Source organism: Cricetulus griseus, assembly GCF_003668045.3.
Source record: "Cricetulus griseus strain 17A/GY chromosome 1 unlocalized genomic scaffold, alternate assembly CriGri-PICRH-1.0 chr1_1, whole genome shotgun sequence".
Classification (NCBI taxonomy): Eukaryota; Metazoa; Chordata; class Mammalia; order Rodentia; family Cricetidae; genus Cricetulus; species Cricetulus griseus.
In genome coordinates, this window is record NW_023276807.1 from 248,418,622 (window position 1) to 248,442,913 (window position 24,292).

The following is a 24,292-nucleotide window of genomic DNA, read 5'->3' on the forward strand; positions in this document are numbered from 1 at the left end:
TGTCTCTAATCAATACTTAAGGTGAATATATTCAAATAATTCATTTTAACTTTTTTGAGTAATTATTTTGCTATGAATTTTTCTATAGTCATCTATTGAATACTTTTAAGGTAAATATTTGTGAATTTTGTTGATTAAATTGAATTATTATCAATATTTGTCTCAAAGAGTTAAAATGCTTTCTACTTTTCAACTTAGAATATATCCAACGCTAGAGAATATTTTTAAAGCCAGAAGGCACAAATGGAATAATAGCAAGTGTTGAGCTTGAATGCACACAAATTGAGCTAGCTCATGCATGATACATTTCTTTATATATCCATAACTTTGCCATTTATTTAACATACTTAGATGCTAAACAGCCAAAAATCGGCCAAGAATTTGAACTCAAAGTTGTCTAAATGTAATGTGAATACTGTTAATGGGAAAGAAATGTAATTTTATGCTTTTATTTAAAGTACACCTTGAAGGCATAATATTTCTGAGTATGTTTTGTAAAACAGAAAATCTGTAAATTGGCACTTGGATTCTGTTATAGTTTGAACTGCACAGGTTTCCTACCAGGTCAGGTTTAGCTCCTTCTTTCCCAGCATACAGTATTATTTGTAAAGTTGTAAAATATTTAGAAGGAGGTGCTGGTGAGTCACTCTGGTGATGTACTGAGTGTTATATATGACTTTTCCCGGATTGCTCAGTTTCCTTCTATAGCCTAATGAAGGAGACTTAGGAACATGCTTCCAGCAATGATGGGGAATGCCTTTCTGTGTATGTTTTTCCTAATAAATAAAGCACTCTTTTGCCAATGAGGCAGAAAGGTAGTTGGGACTAGGAGTCAAGGAGGATTCTGGTAAATGTCATGAAGAAGTCTTGTGATCCAGGCAGGAAGTGACATAGCATGCAGACTCATATATAAGCAAGGGCAAGAAGGAAGTCATCCCTTCTCTCTTCCTCCTGGTCCCTGCTCTGTAGTCCCCATGTGGTCTGCTGGCAAGAGAGGGCACCAGCAGGAGGCATCCTCAATAAGATAAGTCTTATAAAATATATAGATTCATGATAATTAAGACCGAGGTAACAGATGAGAAATTCAAGTCATTGGCCAAGCAGCATTTGTATCTAATATAAGTCTCTGTGTTACTTGGGCCTTTAATGTGGTGTCAGGGCACATTAAGGGCAGTCTGGCAGAAAACTCGCACATGGTGGCAGGGTCGGGTGGCTGTGGTGGAAAGACTTATTGTTATTTGCAGCATCTGAGCAGAGAGCAGGAAGACTTCCTTCTTGCCCTTGCTTTATATGAGTCTGCCAGCTATGTCACTTTCTGCCTGGATCTCAAGACTTCTTCATAACATTTCCCAGAATCCTCCTCGACTCCTAGTTCCAACTATTTTTCTGCCTCATTGGCCAAACTGTTTTATTTATTAACCAATAAGATAAACATACACAGAAGTGCATTCCCCATCACAGCATCATAACTCTGCCTATCATTTTTCTCCTATGATGGATTGTAACCTTTAGGAATTGTTGGGCAAAACAATAACCCCATCTCTCTCTCAGGTATTTGGTTTCAAGTCACAATAACAAGAAATGTAAACAGTCAAATTGCTGCCAAAAATTATGTGATAGGTAAAATTTACACACATAGTAATTATGTTTTAGTAAACCTCAAAATGGATTTTCAAATAACAATAGTAATAAAGTATTTATAATAGTGAGGATCAAAGTTTATTCTTCGATGAGGTCAAGTACATTTTAAAGGACTTTCATCTTCTCAAGAACTTCAATCTCCATCAATGTCAGTATGGCTTTACCTTCCTAACTTTGGCAGTAAAATATATACAAGGAGAAGAGTTATGTGTATATTTATTTAGAAAGATGTATTTTACGGGAGGAGGAGAGATGGCTCAGTCATGGTACTTTTTATCAGAGGGCAGAGATTTTATTTCCAGAACACACTGCATATAGCCATGATACACATATTTTATTTTATTTTTGAGCTGTTTGTACATATGTACACGTGTCATGGATATGGATGTTTACAGGGAACAGCAAGTACACTGGAACTGAAGTCACTGTCCCTTTTTATCCTCTTGATCTGAAGCTCGAAACTAAATCCTTATCCTCTGAAAGAGCAGCCAGTCCTCTGAACCACTGGCCACCTCCCCAGCTAATGTATATTCCTCTCAGAACAATGAAACACATCTTCACTAACTTCTTTACAGAACCTTTTCCATCAAGTTACCTCACCAAAAATTGTGATGATACATCAGATGCTTAAGCTAAATTTTTGAATATAAATAAACAGATATATAGTGGTTAATTCTGATTTTCTCTCAGGAAATATTTATAAATTACAGTTAATCAGAATGAAAGTATTTGAATGAGTATGGAAAGAAATAGAAAACATATACAGGTTATGAGCATTGAAATTCCATATGGTGTCTATAAAATAGGAATAATTTTTCATTACTTCCCAATATTAGTTATGTAAGATTCAGTTACACCTTTATTGGTGGTTTAGTAAACATACACACACAAATGCCAAGACAAATAAGGCTAATTGCTAACTGATTTATTATTTTTATTTCTATACTGCATATAAAAATTGTTCAAAACTTCTAGGAAATTTAATTAGCTCAATGTGTTTAAAAATGGGCAGTGATAAAGCACAAACAACACTAGTCATTAAAGACTCAGTATCTTATATTGAGAATAGAGTTTTTCTGCCTACCAAAATCTGTAAGCATAAAATTAATATTCTACTAGTATGCTTGCATAATTTATGCAATTTGAATTAAATCATTCATAAAAATGAAACACTGATTCACTTTTAATTATAATAAAGAACTCTGTAGGGATTTAGTGAGCAAACTCTATGGTGGATATGTTGATATATACATTTTAATATTAAAAAGAACATTAAATATCTTAGTTCCTTTGTATGGATATTTATTTCACTAAAATGTTGGCAGTAAGCAAAAGCATTTTTAACATTCCCTTTGCATGTACAAAGGTTCAGAGGCACCCAAGCATCTTTTACAAATATGTTAACTCTTCACTATGATTAAAGTTTGCTTTTAAGCAGTTTAATTTCCTACCCTTCTTTTTAAAAATACCACACTTAGCTGGACAGCTTCCTGTATTTGAACTTTGTCCTTATCAGTCGTCTCCAGGACCTGACTCTGCCTTAGTAACCTTCCATTTCCACCTCCCATATTTGTTAAAAGACTATTTCCTTAATCATCAATGAGCACAGTTTATTTTCAACAGTACAGGGATGATGTAAGAGATGAATCAATAGGAAATATCTAGGAGTGTGCAAGAAGGCAATCTTTCATTACAACCCCAAGTTCATCATTTAAAAATGTATTATTTTGTGTAAATTGTCATCTGTGATTGAAATCTGAATACTGATATCTAGGTTTGTATATACATTTAAAGCCAATATTGTACCCTTATTTTCTATCATTCTTCCAAAAAAGAAGACTACTCTTTATATATCAAAATTATGTTTATACCCAAAGATTTTGTTTGGTAAATTTCAAACTTGTTTAAACATGGGTTCCATAGTCAGAATCTAGTAAAGGATGTGAAATAACAGGAATATAGTAACTAGGTCATTTAAGTGTGTTTGCAGGGAATGGGGCATCACTGTTTAGCCTGCTCAACCATCAACACTATCTCTACACCACTATGTTTAGTGGCTTCCAGTTGAAGAGCATTACCTAGAACAAGATATGGTACCCAATAAGGGTGTCAATTTTAGTGACCTATATTATTTTGAGAGCAAAAGACTCATAAATCACCATAATAAACTTTGTCATAACTTACTCTGCAAAAGGACGTTATGATAGAACAAAATATCCAAATCATGATCTGCCATTCATATTATAGGAACAGATTTATTGGCTTACTATTGGTCTCTGCAGGATTGCATGTCCCTGCCTGACTAGGATGCATTTTAATTCTTTTTTGTTCGTTTTGCTTTTTTGTTTTTCGAGACAGGGTTTCTCTGTGTAGCTTTGGAGCCTATCCTGGCACTCGCCCTGGAGACCATCTGGCCTCGAACTCACAGAGATCTGCCTGTCTCTGCCTCCTGAGTGCTGGGATTAAGGGCGTGTGCCACCAACACCGGGCTTGATTAGAAACAAGCTTGTTTTACACGTCACTCACCTCCTCCCCTGCCCCCCACCAACACCCTTTCCCATCCTCTAACTGCTCCTCAGGGAGGATGAGGCCTTCCTTGGGGGATCTTTAAACTCTGTCATATCATTTGGAGCAGAGCCAAGGCCCTCCCCAGTATGTCTAGGCTGAGATAGTATCCCACTAAGTGGAATGGGCTCCCAAAGTTCGTAGTCTGATTCATTTTTTAATTGTGAATGTTCTGGATTTCATATAACATTTAATGATTAATATCATTTTATACACCTTGTTTAATCTGCCCTGAAAATGTTACTACTTTAGCTAGTAACTATGAAGACATAATCTCCATTATCCTCTTGTTTCTCCAAAGACTTGACAAGAACCATGAAGAAAATAGTCTCAGCACAGAGAAATAGAAAACTGTTAAGAAAACCTGAGAAAATGATTTATAGTTCATCACTACAAAAATAAGTGTGGAGGACTGGGGACTACAGGAAGGAGGACCAGTCATGAGACCAAAGTCTGAAGGCTGAAAAAAAAAGGCTTGTGGTTGTTTATCACCAAGGCCTCTGCTGATAGAAAGGCTCAACAAGTTCAGGTCTGATTAGGACACATTTAGCCAACAGTTGTGGGCCAGTCCACCATCCTGACAATCTTCAAACTGACCACCGCTAAATTAGATGAAGAAGAGGCCTCTGAGACTTTAAAGACCCCTAGCTCTCAACAGGGAGCCAGGCTTGAACATCAGGAGTCCCCCATCTGCATTGTGGAAGTCTTGATGCCTGTTTTGTGCTGTAGCCATCCTGACCCCAAATCAAAGACTTCCTTCCAGAGATGATTCTGTCTGTTCCTATTCACTGTTTTGCTAATGCTACCTGTCCTGCTCCACATTTTGTTTGTCTTTTAATTCTTTAACTGACAAGGAAATGAGCCAGCTGAAGACTCTTTTGGTAACAGCAAGAGGGAGAGGAAAATGTTGAAGAAACGATTCTCAAATGAATGATGTTTTGTCTTCTTACTTCCTCATTCATTTGGGGGATGTTTCTTTTTTAGGTCTTTTCCAAGTAATCTTCCAGATCGTGGGATGGTCTGCTAATTCAATGTATCTTTCCTATTTGTGGAGATGAACACATTACCTCTTCCATTTTTACATATTTTACACTTTATGTGACAAAGTCAAGTACATGTTTTAGATCATTCCTACAATATCTGTCTTATTACTCCATAAATTCTCTGCTCATCTAGAAAATTTATGTAAATGTACAATTGGAAGGATGTCAATACCATGACACAAATATGTTAAGGAACAAAGACTGTAGTACAAAGTTGTTCAGATGGATATGCCATGTGTCAGTACAACTGTGAGTCAGCTTTACATCCTTATTTTCTTATAAAAACAAAGACATAGCTGGTTAATTACTCTCAGCATGACGCCTTGAAACATCCTCTAACCTTGTGTAACAGGTTAGTGAGTACCTTTTGACCTAATTTTGCTCTAGGCAATGATAAATTTGCCAGAGATTGAAAAGTAGATATGAGCTTTTCTGTCCCTGGAAGGATCCCTAGAATTGCTAGATACATGACCCCCCCCATTCTAGAATATAAGAATATGAATTAAAATAACATTTATTGGTTTCTTTCTTTTTTAAAGGAACCAAATCATTTTATTCTTGAAATCTTCAAGGGTGGAATGTTCCGGAGAACAGACCCACACAGGCTCCACAGGTCCAAGAAGAAGGTTTAGTGCAGGGGAGTCAAGAGGAACTGGACCTGGAAGTTCTTCAAGCATCATAGGGGTCCAGAAGGAGCATCTGTTTCTGATGATAGGGTCTTGTTTGTTTCATTGTAATGAATTCAGCCTCTGACCATACCCCACTTTCTTCTCAGGAGGAAAGCCCAATATATATATATATATATATATTTATATATATATATTATATATTTGAATTACAAACAAGATTGAATTACATGATGATCCCAGTTCCCTTCTCCCTCCCTTCCTCCTCTACCACCCCGCCCCAACTAAAATCCTACCTGTCATATGGCTTTCTTCTAATCTACACCTGACTCAAAATTTCTGCTTCCTCATGACTCTGCATCCTTCCTTGTCTTCCCTTCTCACTCTTGGCGCTTCCTCCCCCCTCTTCCCACGTACTCAATTTTCTCTGGGGATAGTGACTCTTTCCCCTTCTCCAGGAGACAAAGTTTGTCTCTTTTAGGGTCTTCTTTGTTTACTATTATCTCTGGCAGTGTGGATTGTAGGATGGGAATCCCTTAGTCTATGTCTAAAATCCATATATGAGTGAGTACATATCATGTTTGTCTTTTTATGATTGGGTTATCTCGCTCAGAATGGTTTCTTCGAGTTCCATCCATTTTCCTGCAAATTTCAAGATTCCATTGTTTTTTTGATTTTTCTGCTGAGTAGTACTCCATTGCATAAATGTACCACATTTTCTCTATCCATTCTTCAGTTGAGAAGCACCTAGGTTGCTAACAGTTTCTGGCTTTACAAATAATGCTGCTATGAACATGGTTGACCATATGTCCTTGCTGTAGGAATGTGCTTCTTTTGGGTATATCCCTAGGAGTGGAATTGCTGGATCTTGTGGTAGACTCATTCTCATTTTCTTGAGGAGTCGCCATACTGATTTTCAAAGTGGCTGTACAAGTTGGCACTCCCACCAGCAGTGGAGAAGTGTTCCTGTTTCTCCACATCCTCTCCAGCATGAACTGTCATTGATATTTTTGATTTTAGCCATTCTGACAGGAGTAAGATGGTATCTCAGAGATGTTTTTATTTTCATTTCCCTAATGGCTAAGGATGTTGAACACTTTCTTATGTGTCTTTCAGCCACATAAGAAAGCCACATATTTGGAGAATAGCTTCTTGAGTTCCTTGTATATTTTAGACATCAGTGCTCTGTCAGATGTGGGGTTGGTGAATATCTTTTCCCAGTCTTTGGGCTGTCGTTTTGACTTGCTGACTATGTACTTTGCCTTACCCAAGCTTCTCGGTTTCAGGAGGTCTCTGAATTATATATATTCAGGAGGTCAGGATAGTTCTCTGAATTATCCATTAGAACCTGCTGGGCTCATCTGTCATTATGAAAGTGAAGACAATCCCCCCAGAATCAACCAGGAGCCAGAAGTCCATGGGTGTTTGATATGGTCTTGTGATTCACTCCCTGTCCATCCTCCACTGATATGATTGGTGTCTGTGACTGCTAGTTCAGAGATGTAAACAAAGTGTAATTTAATTATGAATTTCTTAATAGCACATCCATTTCAGAAGAATTTAAAAAGGCTTTTCATGGTCACAAATCTTGATCTTCCTAAGAACATTTACTTTAGGAAATATGGAAATGTGTATAGTTTTATTCTATTTCTTGGAGCTGTAATTTCAGAAACCTTTATTCCAGTTTTATATTCCAAGAGCATTTTTCTCAGTGACAAGCTTCAAGGGTGTTGGTAGGTATTGAAACAACTTTCTACAACAAAGATATGCAAAGCTGATTTTTTCTTCTACTAAAACCAAATATACAGCATAAGATGTCAGTGTGATCTCTCCCTCATCTCCAGGCTTCAAGGCCTCTTCTCTTATTTCAGTCAGGTTGAGCTCAGATTGTCAAAGACTTTTTTCACTATTACAATAGCCCTTTATAAAGTGTTAGATTTTCCAGTATAAAATTTGCTTTGTTTGATCATATCTCAACATTATTGAAGCCAGAAATGTTTGGTTTCAGATTATATAGGTGAATCTGTTTTCAAATGCTATTATCAAGATTCATATATTTTGTCATTTCTTTTTAATATCCTTTGAGACATTATAACACTCTTTTAGCTCATCTATTTACTTAAATTATGACCTTCTGGGAAGGCAAGATTGCCTTATTTATTAAATTTTTCTCCTTCAGTATAGCTCACAATATCACATTGAACAATATTCAACAAAAACAAAATTCACACCAATACTTGTCTTCAAATAACATATATGTCCATCAGAAAATATAAATATAGTAAATTAGGAAAATATTCTAAATTGCCAATGCTAGTGATTCTCCCAATTCTAGCTATAACCATTGAACTCTTCAGCTAAGCTGCCATGGCAATATGAAAGGTTATATAAAAAACTTTATCATTAAGTTAGCAAAATAAAAAATATGAATTAATTTAACTAATATTTCTTAAAAGGAAGACATGAGATATGCAAATTTCTATTTAGTGAGTAATTATCTCACAATTTCTTTTTAAAATTCTTCTATCAAATACTGATTTTAGCTATGAATTTAATCCTGTTTAAATGTGGTGAAGAAATTCAAAAAGAATGAATACCTTCATAGGTTTGTGATACATTATTGATAAAAGTTCAACTACTTTTCAACTTTGAAGGACTTAATGACAAAACAAACATGGTATCCAGATAATGTATAGTTATTTGACTGTACCTGTATATGCAAATTGAACAAGATCCCAGAGTGCATTTGGGTCTATGCCTTCCATCTTGATCTCTTCTTGCTTGGCTTCACAAACATCACTTGTAAACATGGCAGCGAAATAGTCAGAGACAGAACTCAGAACAAGCCTGAAAGAGTCACAGGGTCTGTTTTAGGCAATGGACATGAAGTAAGAAACAATGAGATCACAAGACACAACATGGAGCAAGGAATCAACATCAGCTGTTCTGTCAATCATGGTTACATTCCCTAGTAACTATAAACAGATATGTGCAAGTGTATTTGTGGAACAGTATATTGACAGAATCCTTTGGGTATGTGTAAAATAATTCTATAGATGAGTCATAAGTTAGTTTTGTTTTTAAGCTTTGTGAAAACTTTCTACTCATTCCCAGGTGCATCCACAAAATCTCATTCCCCAGTAAGGAATAAGCTCTCCTTATATGGCCTTAATGTTTCACAACATTTCAAGTGGTGTGTGTGTGTGTGTGTGTGTGTGTGTGTGTGTGTGTGTGTGTGTGTGTGTGTTCCACAGCTTTGTTGGCAATGTGTATTTTATCTCTTTATTTTTGTTGTAGTTAATTAAAAATGGCAGTATCTTTTTAACTGAAACATTTAGAAATCATATATTTCTTTTGACTCTGATACTCATTTCTTTAATTAAAAAGCCATACAAAAGAGAAAATGGAATTTTTTCAACTATTAAGAAAAATGATATCATTAAACACAGAAAAATGATTGGAACTAGAAAAATATTTTACTTAACCAGTAACATGGGCACAGAAAGATGATTGCCATATCTTGTATCTTAGAGATGCATTTCAGTTTCCAAGTATTAGATCTGTTCAAGTTGGAGTGAAATATGTCAGAAAGTAAGAAGATAGCCATGAATCAAGACAGACAAAAGACTTAAAGTTGGACTGGGGATACTAAACAAAAATGCTAAGCAATTTCTGGGGAAAACACTAGCATGTAGGGAGTCAAATAGGGATGATGCTGCAGGGTGTAGGGTTGGGAGAAGGTTAACGAAAGCTAAAGATACATAAAAAAGACATTAAAAAACTAAATTTATAATTAAAATTTTAAAGTAATAATAATAATGATAATAATAATAAATGTGTTTAAACAGATGTGCCCTTCATGGTTAGATAGGGATACTCGCAGAAGTCAAAGGTTTTCAAAATCATTCACAAGTTTGTGATACCTCCCTTTGAGTTATTTGGCCAGGGAGTTCCAGGGGCATTAATGCTGATCGCTGCCATACTCCTTGTTTTTACATCAAAATTAGATGTTGTGACCCTGATGCAAGAAAAATAACAACAAAAAAAACTGTGTTTGGCCATGTTACAGATTTTAAAGGGGAATCTATGAGTGTTGGTTGCTAAATGAATAGGAAGTCAAACATTCCTTTAGACATTCATGATTATACTTGAAGACTAATGCTACTATTTAGCCATGGGCAGATAAGCTTCCTTTTACACTGAACAGTTGCTAATGAACAGACTCAACTTGTTGAAAATAAGTGACTACTGAGTTTTCAACCCTAAGGTCTCTATTATCCCTGCTGAGGATATTGGGGTATTTTGGAAGGGGAGAGGAAATAATATAAGAGACTATGAAGGGGAGTAGTATTATGAAAGATTTTTATTTCGTATATGGTATTGCTGATGCAATCATGAATGAACAGAAGCTACATATCTCTGCACTAGGCTTGTGGATATAAAATGAAAAAGCATGTGTCCTTTATCATTCTAACATTGATTTGCGACTGCGTCATGGGAGACTGTGAGGATCTATTGGCAGTTACTGTTTCTAGAGAAGGGATATCACTATTGTTTCAGCAGTAGTGTAGCTATTGTAAACTTCCCATGGTCTAGTTTCCTTAGGCATGCTCATATATGCAACCTTAATTTATCTCAATGGGACAAAATATATTTATTAAAAACAAACTTGAAAGTAGGAGAGAAATATGATCAGACAAAGAACAGAGTAAGCAAGGGTGGGAGAAGAAAAAAATGATTTCAAGGAGTGAATAATGTGGCAATATATTGCATAGATAGATGAAATTGTTGAACAGTATCACATTTAAAATGAACTAAATAGAGGCTAAAGAGACAGCTCAATGATTAAGAGCACCCACCACTGTTCTTCCAGAGGACCTGTGTTTTATTACCAGCACCTCTATGGTAGCTAACACATCTGTAACTTGAGTTCCAAGAGATTTCTCCCTTCTTCTGAGTGAGTTAGACACTTAGCAAGCATGTGATACAAACACACATATGCAGGCAAAACAATCATAATCATAAAATAAAATATTGAAAAAAGTAAACTAAATAATGAATATTCAAACTTGTAAAAATACAGTATGAATTTTATCCAATGGCACCCTAAAAATTAAGCAACACATTTCTTTTGGCCTGTAAAAGAGGTCCATGATTTCCTTCTTCAACCATTGCTATCCTGTCACCAGGCATATATGTACTACATCATGAACATTATATGAAATGACAGGAAAGTAACTTTGCTTGCTCCTTCCTGCTACATCAAGAATTTTCCCTAGTGTAAGAAGGGACTTTGAGAGCCCATCCCACTTGAAGGGATACACTCTTGCCCTGGGCACATGGGGAAGGGCCTAGGCCCGGCCCAGCATGATGTGATGGATTTTGTGGAGCCCCTATTGAAGGCCCTACCCTGCCTGGGGAGCGGAGGGCGATGGGGTGGTGGGTAGGTTGGGGTGGGGTAGGAAGAGGGAGAAGGGATTGACATGTGAAACAAGCTTTTTCCTAATTTGAACTAATAAAAAAATAGATAATTGAGAAATACAAAAAAAATTTAAAAGTGATATGTAATTGATAGTAAAATCTATAAATTTGCTCCTTTCCAGTATTTGTCACTTGTTTTTGAGGGAGGACCAATTTCCTATCAATAGAAGAAAACATGTTCTTTAGACTTCTTATAGTGTAGCTCTGAGGACAAAGAACTCTCTAACATTGATTTAACATAATTACTTTTCTACTTTCATCTGCAGTTACTCATAAAATATTTTTACTTAATGAATGATTCAAGATTTATTTCATTTATTTGTGAAGAGAAGGTATAATTTTGTTAGCATCTAGACTCTTGGTTTTAATAGAAAGTTAGATTTGAAATGCACTGTTTTTCTGATCTAATATGCCACTTGTATATACTTATTTTAATTTTTTCTTAGAATTTTAATAACTTTTATAGTGATAAGCACATATATTTTTAACACAATTTTCTTAACTTAAGGAATATTGAGGTTGACCACACACACACACACACACACACACACACACACACACACACACGCACACAAGTCTAACTAAATTTGTGTTTTGAAAATTAAGAATGCTTCCTATTTAAGTTGTCATTCCTTTCATATTTAGCATTTCATGTTCACTGTTTTACTTCAGGTGATTTCTAGTTACTGAAAATAAATGATATGCTATTTTATATATGAATACAATAAAACATTTCAGTTCTTTTAAATTGTTACTTTTATAAGCTTTTTGATTATTTAAGCATCCAAGTCCTCTAAGTCATTTTCCACTGAATGGGGTTACTCGATACTATGGGTTAGTTCTGTTTCTTCCATATGAGGTAAGTTCTTATTGTATAACACACAATACATTACCCTTTGCTCCAAGTAGAAACTAAAAGGAAAAATGATCATCACTTTTTCTTGTTTTCTTTTAGGAGTTTGCCATCTTTCCAATTTTTAAAGGTTATTTCTATGAATATAATTTTCTTTGGGGGAGAGCAGAGGATTTTTGAGACAGGGTTTCTCTGTGTATTGCTTTGGCTGTCCTGAAGCTTACTTTGTAGCCCAATCTGGCCTCACACTCAAAGAGATCAACATGCCTCTACTTCCCAAGTGCTGATATTAAAGGTGTGTACCACTACCTCCTGGCTGGCTTGTGATGAAGAAAATGTAGGACATACAGAATAAAAGAAAGATAAAAAGGCCCAGGGCAAAACATATATGAAGAGAAACTTGTTAAAATAAGTTATAAAAGCTAGTGGGACAAGCAAATGATAAGGCTGAGCATTCCTAACTATTAATAAATCTCCGTGTCATGATATGGGGCTGGTGGTTTGAAAAATCCTGCTACATACTAACATATAATATTATTAATAATATAATAATCAATTTAATTTTAAAAGCATAAAAAATCCAAATATTTACATCAAGTCAATTCAATACACATGATAAGTCCTTAGTTTTATTAAGTGATAAATACTATATCTCCATAAACATCAGATTATGTATCACTGTAAACATAAGTATTTCAAAAAAAAACCCAATTAGCTTGTACTTACCCACAAAGTTTTATTGCAATAAGGTCACATTTTTAAGAACAAAATATCTTGTGACCTACATTGTACAAGTTTTAATCATCAAATGCAATCTTCGCTGTCAGCACTAGCAAATGCTTGCAGCTCAGTAACAGAAGTGTAGAAAGATTAACACTGCATTTAGATTTACTGACAAAAATACTTGAATTAGAGTCTAGGATTTAACGTTTGGCAAAAATTAACATCTTTATATGTGATTATTTAGCTTCAGTTAACGCAGGTGAAGCTGGGGAAAATTTATCAGTGTACAGCCACATAGGAAAATTCCACATTGAGGACACTAAACTCTTGGCAAGTCTATTAAACTCTCCTATGTTCCACTCACTTTATTATGGTGATCGACACTTTTGACCTCACACTTTTTAAAACATTGTTTTTAGTTATGGAATAGTGCATACTTTATCTCAGCTTTACCTCTCAGTCAGTCAAATCTCTTTCTTTTATTCTTGACCCTTCCTTTGTTGTAGAATATTGTGGACCTCTGTGCTTTGCCTTAATATTAGCTTTTGCAAAATCACTCTTTAGCCCTGCTTTAATAATGTGTGCTATGGCTCTAAAGTTTACTGTGCTACTGTAATTCCAGTAAAATAAATAATATGGCCAAATGTTCCACCAACATTTCACTGTCTTCAAACTAAATTCACAGTGCTCTTCCTGCAATTTTCCTACATTTACTTTTTCTTATTTCCAATTGTTATGCTATTAGGGATCTTCCAGATGATATGAATGAAGTTTTGGATCATATTCCCTTATACTCCTTTTCCTCAAATAAATAGAACATAAACCCATCTTTCTGTTTGTCTAGTTTTTCTATGTCATCTTTATAGGTCAGAGAAGACAAGACACTTCTTCCAAAATGCTACCTTGTCCAAGAAGACTGGTCTGAGTCTTTGACAATTGAAAGCCCCAGACTCTGAGCATTTCATCTGCCAGCCTCCACACATGCCTCACCTCGAGACAAGGAATGGGTCGAATTACAAGGAACAATACACCAGTGTCTAAAGTGCTATCTCTGAGAATCAAATCCCTATTTAAATTGAAATGATATTTTCATATAAAAGTGAAAATAATTACAAAATTGAGCTACTACATGATCATTAAACACAGTGTATTTTTATTTAAACTTATTATATTTTTAATTCTTTATTAAAGGTAAACTTATTGTACACCAACACTGAACTATATAATTCCATGAATATTTCATAGAATGAAATTATTAGTCTCAGTTATGCAAAGAATATATGTAAATGTGATTTTTAAAATATATTTGACTCTCACAACCTCATTGTGCTATAACTTCATGTTTAACAAATGTAAATTTAAAATGTCAGAACCAATTTCATAACTCAAACCCAATAATTTATTTTTAGAATGCCCGGAGTTTTTAAACAAATGACAGGATGAAATAGTTAATTTCAAATATTAGTCATACTTTCTAAATTATAATTTCTTTAATATTAGTGGAAGTAAGATGAAAAAGATTATTTTTGTCATTAGTTATTTGTGATGATAATATATTATGAAAATAGCTAAGATACTGGAGTCTTTGCTGAGCCTCACAGTCACAGTTATAACACACACTAGAATAGCTTAAGGTTTAAGATAGCTATCTTCATGTACATTCCATTGTGTTATGTGTCTTTAAGAAAGCAGTCAAACAACCTTGGATTCTTATATAGTCAGTTTCTACAACATCCTATTTTATCTTCCATGGCCCTGACCAAATTAATATTTGTGTATCATTTGCTGACAAAAGCAAATACAAATGTTGAGAGCAGCTTTCTAAAATCTACCATACCAATTGATGCAGCATTTATAAATAATGGCTGATAAAAATGATGTTTGTTTTCTAAGTCAGTTGAAATCAGTTGGAGTCAGTGATGCTATCCCTTATATAACTGTGATGATTTCTATAAAGTGTCCCCTTCCTTCCCCATGTGATGCTTTCTTTGTTTTTCAGTATAGTCAGAGTGAAGCCCTCTGTGAAGAAAGACACATAGTCACAAGATAGACACATACAAGGGCTGACAATGACAGAGGGACAGACAAATTCACAAGACAATCTTGTTCAGCCTGGCATAGACACTGACTAATAGAACAGAGAATGGCAGACACCAGAGCATGAAGTAGAGAATTCAAATCTGGACTGACTCGTGGATAAATCCCCCTGAGTAAAAGTGCGTTTATTTATTTTCTTATTGCAACATCAATGAATTATTGGTAACTCAGAGTTAATCACTAAAGCATATAATACACACAGGTATTCCAAGTGTTACAAGAATATTTTCAAGTCTTTAGATTTCTTTTATTTTTAGTAGTTAAATAATTAAGTAATATTGTAAGTCCCCTCAATGTAAAGTAACTCTAAAACAACAACCAAAGTTATCTAAGAAATTTTAGTTCCTTCTTAATGTAACATTCCAAATTCTGCAGTCTGGTCCCCATCCAATCACTCTTAAAATATGGATGCACAGTTCCAGTATTGACACACCCATACCTATGAGCAGGTATCTTTCGATTCCCAACAATCAGGATGACATCACAGAGCTGTTGTTGCTTTAAATAATTCTCCATCTTTCTAAATGATTGCTCGGCGTGATGAACAGCTTGATAGAATTCTTCAGAGCTACTGGAGTCCAAATCACTTTGTGGTGTCAGTGAATGACTGGTTGCTGTCAACCTATAAACCACACACAGAGACAGAAAGATGATGCTTATAAAGTGTCAATAGAAGAATAGAGAGTTATGCCCAATTTTACAATTTAGGAAGATTATTTAAAGACATGTTCATGGAAATCAATGAAAGAAATCTTTTTAAAACTCTATTTTAATAAAATTATGTGGTTTATGAAGCAGTAAATTAATTGAAAAATGATGTCTTTTTCTGTATTGAAAAGTGACTTAGGATAGATTTTCAATATCAGATTATTATGTAGGTAAATCTGAAAATAGTCACAGAAATAGTATACAAATTACTTATTTATACTAAAATTTATTTATGTTGAATATTAAAATGTGCATAAAATTTATTGTTATATACCAGCTAGAATACTAATAAAAATAAGACCTCTTTTCATCTTACGAGCAACATTGGTAAACTTGAAACACATTACGTTACCATATATTCTAGGGCAACATACAGAATAGGGACATGATTTATAAATGTGGAATATGTAGGCAGCATGACAGCATACTTCCTCATATAAGCACATTGTGGGGAGATTCACAGAATTCTCAGCAAGGAGCATTTGTAAATCTATCAGGATCATAATATAAGATCATAAGTTACAAATAAAAATTGAGACAGGAATACTAATTGCTAAATACATGATACATTTCTCCTAATTAATCTTCATATTTCCAGTATTGTGGTTAGAATTTCTTAATCCTGTCTAAAATTGAGAACAGTAAAAAGTAATCCTGCAGAATGGCTCCAGCTTATATGGTAAAACAATACCATCCAGATCCTTTTTTCATAACTGATCTGTAAATTTAATAAACTGCTGTAGTGTTAAAGTTTTATGCTTACTGAAGACTTCATAATTGAGTAAATGTTATCAAGAATCAACTTATTAAGCTTCGTCAGTCACCCAAGTTGGAGTGAATGCATTATTAAATAAATTGGGTAATATAAGTTTAATTCTTAGAGAGATTCTAAAATTATTTTATATAAAGGCTGAAAAAGGGGGTTGGGTTGCATATTTTAAACCACCCTTAACAAAATCAACCAGGCTATATTATTGGCATACATAGCTAGATGATATTTAGGTCCCACTCTATACTGATGAGCTATTTGTAGTTGATAGTTGGTGGGATAGAAAATTCATGGTTTGTGGGTTTTTTTGTTCATTTTATTTTTTTAATGTGGAATGTGGTAGATGCTACAGTGAATGATTGCACACCAAGACACAGAAGGGTAGTAAAAAATGGACCTTGTGTGTTAATTAAATAAAATACAGAAGATAGTAATGGTTCTGTTGTGTGGCATGGGAGAAGCTGGAATAAATATATGGGATATATATGTTGATATTTAATTATATATGTGTATGGAATTCTCCAAATTGAAAAAAGAAAGAAAAACTATGAAAATAAGAATAGATAAGCAGAAAGTGAGTGTGATGACATTTTCCCCTGAATTTACTTTCTCCTACACTTTTATTTTTGTAAGATTTTTCATCTTTTTATTTCCCCTATACTATGACTGGAAATAATTCAGTTTCTTCAAGGCCTTTTGATCTGTCAGATAAATAGTTATGTTGGTTCAACATGATTTTCTCTTGCTCATTTCTCATAAGTCAAACATGGGTAGGAATAATACACATCAACCTTCAATTCAGGAATAGATTTATGAATAAGTTTTCCACACCAGAACAACTGTTATTTACAAGACAAGTTTTCTAATTCTATAAATAAGACAAGAAGTTAGAAAACACAAATTATATATTTAGTAGGTTCTTTGAATATTACATAAAAATTGCTTTGGCCAACTTTTCAATTTATACTCTAGTATTTCAGGTTTAGAGCTTCAAAAACATTTATATTCAAATAAAACAGATTATAAGTCTTTAATAGAATTATTAGATACTATAATTGTATATAGCTAACCAACAAAATTTAAAATATAATAAATACAATTTCTAAAGTTAAATGACAGATTACGGGCCCCACAAATGCAGAGGGTGCAGATGTGAGCTGCTTTGGCCCCTACCTTGGGCTCAACTTCTGCCTGCCCACGCAGGCAAATCGTGCCCAGGGTCTGCAGACAGGACAACTCGAACCCTGAGGCTCAAGCAAACCAGAGTCTGCTAACATCTCTGCACCTGTGCTGCTGTCACTCTCCTTGAGAGCAAGTGCCTCAGACCTGCCGGCACCCAACTTGATACCCATCAGAGTATCAGAGTCAATTGCACACACCTGAAGAGAACACTGGTTCCATACACCAGGAAAGGAAGTGACACCACCTGTACCCACTGGAAGAAGAGATGGGAAGACAACAATATAAGAACACATCCAACAACAGGAAAACGAATATGACACCAACAGAGTCTAGGACTCTACACCAGCAAGAAATGAACATCCCAACACAGAAGATGCAGAAGAGAGAAAACTTAAAAACAACTTTATGCAGATGATGGAGTACCTAAGAGAGGAAATCAGAAAATCCTTCAGAAAAATGAAAGAAAAGATTAACCAAAAGATGCAAGAAATCAAGGAAAGTCAAAAAAGCCAAGAAAATACAATTTAACAGCTGAAGGAAACAGTTCAGGACCTGAAAACTGAATTAGAGACAGTAAAGAAAACACAAACTGAGGGAATGCTGGGAGTGGAAAAGCTGAGTAAACAATTAGGAACCACAGATGCAAGCATAACCAACAAAATACAAGAGATGAAGACAGAATCTCAGACGCTGAAGACAACCTAGAGGAAATAAACTTGTCAAGCAAAGAAAATCTGAAGTCCAACAAATCCATAACACAAAATATCCAGGAAATATGGGACACTGTGAAAAGACCAAAACTAAGGATAATAGGTATAGAAGAAGGTGAAGAAACCTAACTCAAAGGTTCAGAAAACATATTGAAGAAAATCATAGAAGAAAACTTTCCCAACCTAAAGAAAGACATGACAATGAAAGTACAAGAAGCCTACAGAACGCCAAATAGAGTGGACCACAAAAGAAAGTCCCCTTGTCACATAATAATTAAAACACAAAACATAGAGAATAAAGAAAAAATATTAAGAGCAGCAAGGGAAAAAGGCCAAGTAACACATAAAGGCAAACCTATCAGAATTACACCAGACTTCTCCATGGAAACTCTGAAAGCCGGAAGGACCTGGATAGATATTTTACCAACTCCAAGAGAACACGGATGCCAGCCCAGACTACTATACCCAGCAAAGCTTAGAATCAATCTAATTAGAGAAAATAAGATATTCCACGAAAAAAACAGATTTAAACAATATGTAAACACTAACCAGCCCTACAGAAAGTACTGGAAGGAAAACTCCAACCTAAGGAAGTTAACTACACTCACATAAACATAGGCAATAGATAATCCTACTCTACAAAAACACAAAATAAAAGGCAGGGTAAATCCTCATACAATACAAGTACCAATAACTCAAAAACAAATAAGAATAAACACTCAAAGTACCTTAATTTCCCTCAATATTAATGGTCTTAACTCGCCTATAAAAAGACACAGGCTAACATATTGGATACAAAGACAGAATCCATCCATCTGCTTCATACAAGAAATACACCTCGAATTCAAAGACAGATATTATTACCTCAGAGTAAAGGGTTGGGCTAAGATATTCCAATCAAATGGACCCAAGAAACGAGCTGGGGTAGCTATCCTAGTATCTAACAAGTTAGATTTCAAACTAAAATCAATCAAAAGAGATAAAGAAGGTCATTTTATATTCATCACAGGAAATATCCATCAGGAAAAAGTCTCAATTCTAAACATCTATGCCCAAATACAAAAGCACCAACATTCATAAAAGAAACATTATTAAAACTCAAATTACAAATAATGCCTCACACAGTTATAGTGGGAGACTTCAACACCCCACTCTCACCACTGGACAGGAACACCAGACAGAAACTTAACAAGGAGACAAAGGAAGTAACAGAAGTTATGATCCAATTGGTATTAACAGACATCTATAGAATTTTCTATCCAAACAAAAAAGAATATACCTTCTTCTCAGCTTCACATGGAACCTTCTCAAAAATCGACCACATACTTGGCAACATAACAAACTACAACAGGTACAAAAATTGAAATAACCCCCTCTGTCTTATCAGACCACCATGCTTGAAAGTTAGAAATCAAAAACAAGACAAAGTGAGAAAACTTACCAACTCATGAAAATTGGACAACACGAAATTGCACCATTCCAGGGTCAAGGATGAAATAAAGAAAGAAATTAAAGACTTCCTAGAATTCAATAAAAATATAGAGATAACATACCCAAACTTATGGGACACTTTGAAAGCAGTACTAAGAGGAAAGTTCATAGCTGTAAGTGCTCACATGAAGAAACTAAAAAATAACCATACCAGAGTGTGGACATCACAGCTGAAAGCCCTAGAAAAATGGAAGCAAATTCACCCCTGAGGAGCAGATGCCAGGAATAATCAAACTGAGGGCAGAAATCAATAAAGTGGAAACAAAGAAAACAATTCAAAGAATCAATGTAACAAAGAGTTGTTTCTTTGAGAAAATCAACAAGATAGACACACCTTTATCCAAACTAACCAAAAGGCAGGGAGAGAACATGCAAATTAACAAAATCAGAAATGGAAAGGGGGACATATCAATAGACACAGAGGAAATCCAGAGAATCTTCAAGTCATACTTTGAAAACCTGTACTCCAAAAATTTGAAAATTTAAAGGAAATGGACAATTTTCTGGACAGTTATCACTTATGAAAATTGAATCAAGAACAGATAAGAAACTTAAACAGAACTATAACCTCTAAAGAAATAGAAGCAGTCATCAAAAGTCTCCCAACCAAAAAAAGCCTGGGGCCAGATGGATTCACTGCAGAATTCTACAAGAAATTCAAAGAAGTGCTAATACCAATGCTCCTCAACTTGTTACACAAAATAGAAAGAGAAGGGACACTGCCAAACTCTTTTCACGAGGCTACAATATCCTTGATACCTAAGCCACACAAAGCACAACTTAAAAAGAGAACTACAGACCAATATCCCTCATGAACATTGATGCAAAAATTCTCAATAAAATGCTGGCAAACGAATCATCCACCATGATCAATTAGGCTTCATCCCAGGGGAGTAAGGATGGTTCAACATATGAAAAATCCATCAATTTAATACACCATTTAAACAGACGAAGAAAAAAAAGACACGATCATCTCACTAGATGCCTAAAAAGCCTTTGACAAAATCCAACACCAATTCATGATAAAGGTCTTGGAGAAATCAGGGATAACAATAACATACCTCAACATAATAAAAACAATATACAGCAAGCCAACAGCCAACATCAAATTAAATGGTAAGAAACTCAATCCAATTCCTCTAAAATCGGGGACAAGACAAGGCTGTCCACTCTCTCCATACCTCTTCAATATTGTCCTTCAAGTTCTAGCTAGAGCAAAAAAACAACAAAAGGAGATCAAGGGAATACAAATTAGAAAGGAAGAAGTCAAACTCTCACTATTTGCAGATGATATGATAGTCTACATTAGTGACTTGAAAAACTCTACAAGGGAACTCCTACATCTGATAAACACCTTCAGCAAAGTGGCAGGATACAAAATTAACTCAAAAAAATCTGTAGCCCTACTATATAGAAATCAAAGAAACATCACCCTTTACAATTGCCACAAATAACGTAAAATACCTTGGGGTAACACTAACAAAAATGTGAAAGACCTGTACCATAAGAATTTTGAGCCTCTAAAGAAAGAAATTAAAGAAGATACCAGAAAATGGAAAGATCTCCCATCTTGGACAGGTAGGATCCACATAGTAAAAATGGCAATGTTGCCAGAAACAATCTACAGATTCAATACAATCCCCATCAAAATACCAACACAATTCTTCACAGACCTTGAAAGAAAAATTCTCAGCTTACTATGGAGAAACAAAAGACCCAGAATAGCCAAAACAATTCTGTACAATAGAGGAACTTCTGGAGGCATCACCATCCCTGACTTCGAGCTCTATTAAAGAGCTATAGTCCTGAAAACAGCTTGGTATTGGCACAAAAATAGACAGGTAGACCAATGGAATAGAGTTGAAAGCCCTGATATTAAACCACACACTTTCGAACACCTGATTTTTGATAAGAAATCCAAATTTATGCAATGGAACAAAGAGAACATCTTCAACAAATGGTGCTGGCATAACTGGTTGCAGACATGTAGAAGAGAGCAGCTAGTCCCAAGACTATTGCCTTGAACAAAATGTAAGTCAAAATGGATCAAAGACCTCAACATAAATCCAGCTACACTAAACCTATTAGAAGACTAAGTGGGAAATACCTTTGAATTAATTGGTACAGGAGACTGCTTCCTGACCATTATACCAGTAGCACAGACACTGAGGTGAAAAATGATAAATGGGACCTCCTGAAACTGAGAATCTTCTGTAAGGCAATGGAGACAGTCAACAAGACAAATTGGCAGCCCACAGAATGGGAAAAGATATTCACCAACCCCTCATCTGACAGAGATGATGTCCAAAATATACGAAGAACTCAAGAAGCTAGTCCCCAAAACACGGAACAATCCAATTAAAAATGGGATACAGAACTAAATAGACAATTCTCAATAGAGAAACCTAAATTGGCTGAAAGACCCATAAGAAAGTGTTCAACATCCTTAGCCATTAGGGAAATGAAAATCAAAACAACTCTGAGATACCATCTTACTCCTGTGAGAATGGCCAAAATCACCAATGACAGTTCATGCTGGAGAAGATGAGGACAAAGGGCAACACTTCTCCACTGCTGGTGGGAGTGCCAACTTATACAGCCACTTTGGAAATCAGTATGGCGAATCCTCAAGTAAATGGGAATGAGTCTACCACAAGATCCAGCAATTCTACTCTTAGGCATCTACCCAAAAGAATCACATTCATACAACAAGAACATCTGTTCAACGAAGTTCATAGCAGCACTATTTGTAATAGCCAGAAAACTGGAAGCAGTCTAGATGTCCCTCAACCAAAGAATAGATAAAGTGCGTTACATTTACGCAATTCAGCAGAAAAAAAAAAAAAAAGAAAATTTGAAATTCACAGGAAAATGGATGGAACTAGAAGAAACCATTCTGAGCAAGGTAACCCAGTCACAAAATGACAAACATGATATGTACTCACTCATATGCGGAATTTAGACATAGAGTAAACGATTACCAGCCTACAATCCACACTGCTAAAGAAGCTAATAAACAAGGAGGACCCTAAGAGAAACATGCATGATCCCCTGGAGAAAGGGAAATGGTCAAGTTCTGCTGAGCAATTTGGGAGCAGGGGAAAAGGGTGGGGGGAGCTAGGAGAATGAGAAGGGGAGAAGAGGAGGGATGCAGAGGACACGAGGGAGCAGAAAGGTTGAGTCAGGGGAAGAAATGGATGCTAACAAGAATGGAGATATCCTAATAGAGGGAGACATTTTTGGTTTACAGAGAAATCAGGCCCTAGGGAAATGTCTGGAGATCTACAAAGATGACACCAGCTAACAATCTAAGCAACAGAGAAGAGGCTACTTTAAAATGCCCTCCCTGATAATGAGATTGTTGACTACCTTATATACCATCCTTCATCCAGCAGCTAGTGGAAATAGAAGCAGACACCCACAACTAATCACCAAACTGAACTGGAACCCAGATTAGGACACGGACTAGTGAAGAGCACAGGGGTTAAGACCAGGCTTGTGAAACTCACAGAAACAGCTGACCTGAACATCGGGGAACTCTTGCTCCCCAGAATGATAGCTTGAATACCAGCATGGGACAGATCCATACCTCTTGAACATAGGTTTCTATAAGGAAACCATAGAAATCTATGGGACCTCCTGTAGTAGTTCAGTACCTAACCCTAGCAAAAGTGTGGACTTTTGGAGACCATTCCACATAAAGGAATACTCCCTGAGCCAAGACACTCGGGGGTGAGTCTAGGCCTTATCCCAAAGGATACAATAGACTCTGATGACACCCTATGGAAGGTCTCATCATCCAGTTGGAGCAGAAAGGATATATGATAGATAGGGTATTAGTTGGGGGGGTGGTAGTGGAGAACGGGTGGGAGAAGGGAACTGGGACTGTCATGTAAATCAATCCTGTTTCTAATTCAAATTAAAAAAAAGTTGAAAAAATAAAGTTAAATTACAAACTCATTTCAAAATTAGCCCTTGATGAAATCATAATCAGCCTAACATATTTAAAATTGAAATGATTCTCAACCCCATGGACTACTCAAGCTATAAATATCACCTTTTACTTAATTCAGAACTGCTTGTCCTAAAAGAGATGCTTCATTTATTAACATTCATTTATGTCTGTTTTTGACCCTTCAAACAAACATAAAGCACTGTAGACTGAATTCTCTAAACACCTGCATTTTGTCAATTAACTATTTTGTCAAGAATTTCATATATGGTAACTGTGTTTACATTATTTAAATTATTTCTAGAACTCGTTTTCCTCATTCCAATCCTACACTATCTGTGAAATCTATGCTTCCCTCTACTGTAATTATTACTGTAACAACATATATGTATATATGTGTGTGGTTCAAATATGTTTAACATATATGTAGTTCACAAACACACACATATAC

At 35.4% G+C, this 24,292-nt stretch overlaps 1 protein-coding gene across 2 annotated transcripts in view; it reads right to left on the reverse strand.

Annotated features, from left to right (window-relative positions):
• Klhl1 (kelch like family member 1) overlaps positions 1 to 24,292 on the reverse strand; it is a 299,721-nt gene that overhangs the window by 189,685 nt on the left and 85,744 nt on the right. The window contains exons 2-3 of one of the 2 annotated variants that reach the window (XM_027394015.2): positions 15,469 to 15,651; positions 8,586 to 8,722 (exon numbers count right to left, since the gene is read on the reverse strand). In XM_027394015.2, coding sequence (XP_027249816.1) covers positions 8,586 to 8,722; positions 15,469 to 15,651 — 320 coding nt within the window. The remainder of the gene's footprint in view (positions 1 to 8,585; positions 8,723 to 15,468; positions 15,652 to 24,292) is intronic. The other variant, XM_027394016.2, reaches the window with a different exon arrangement.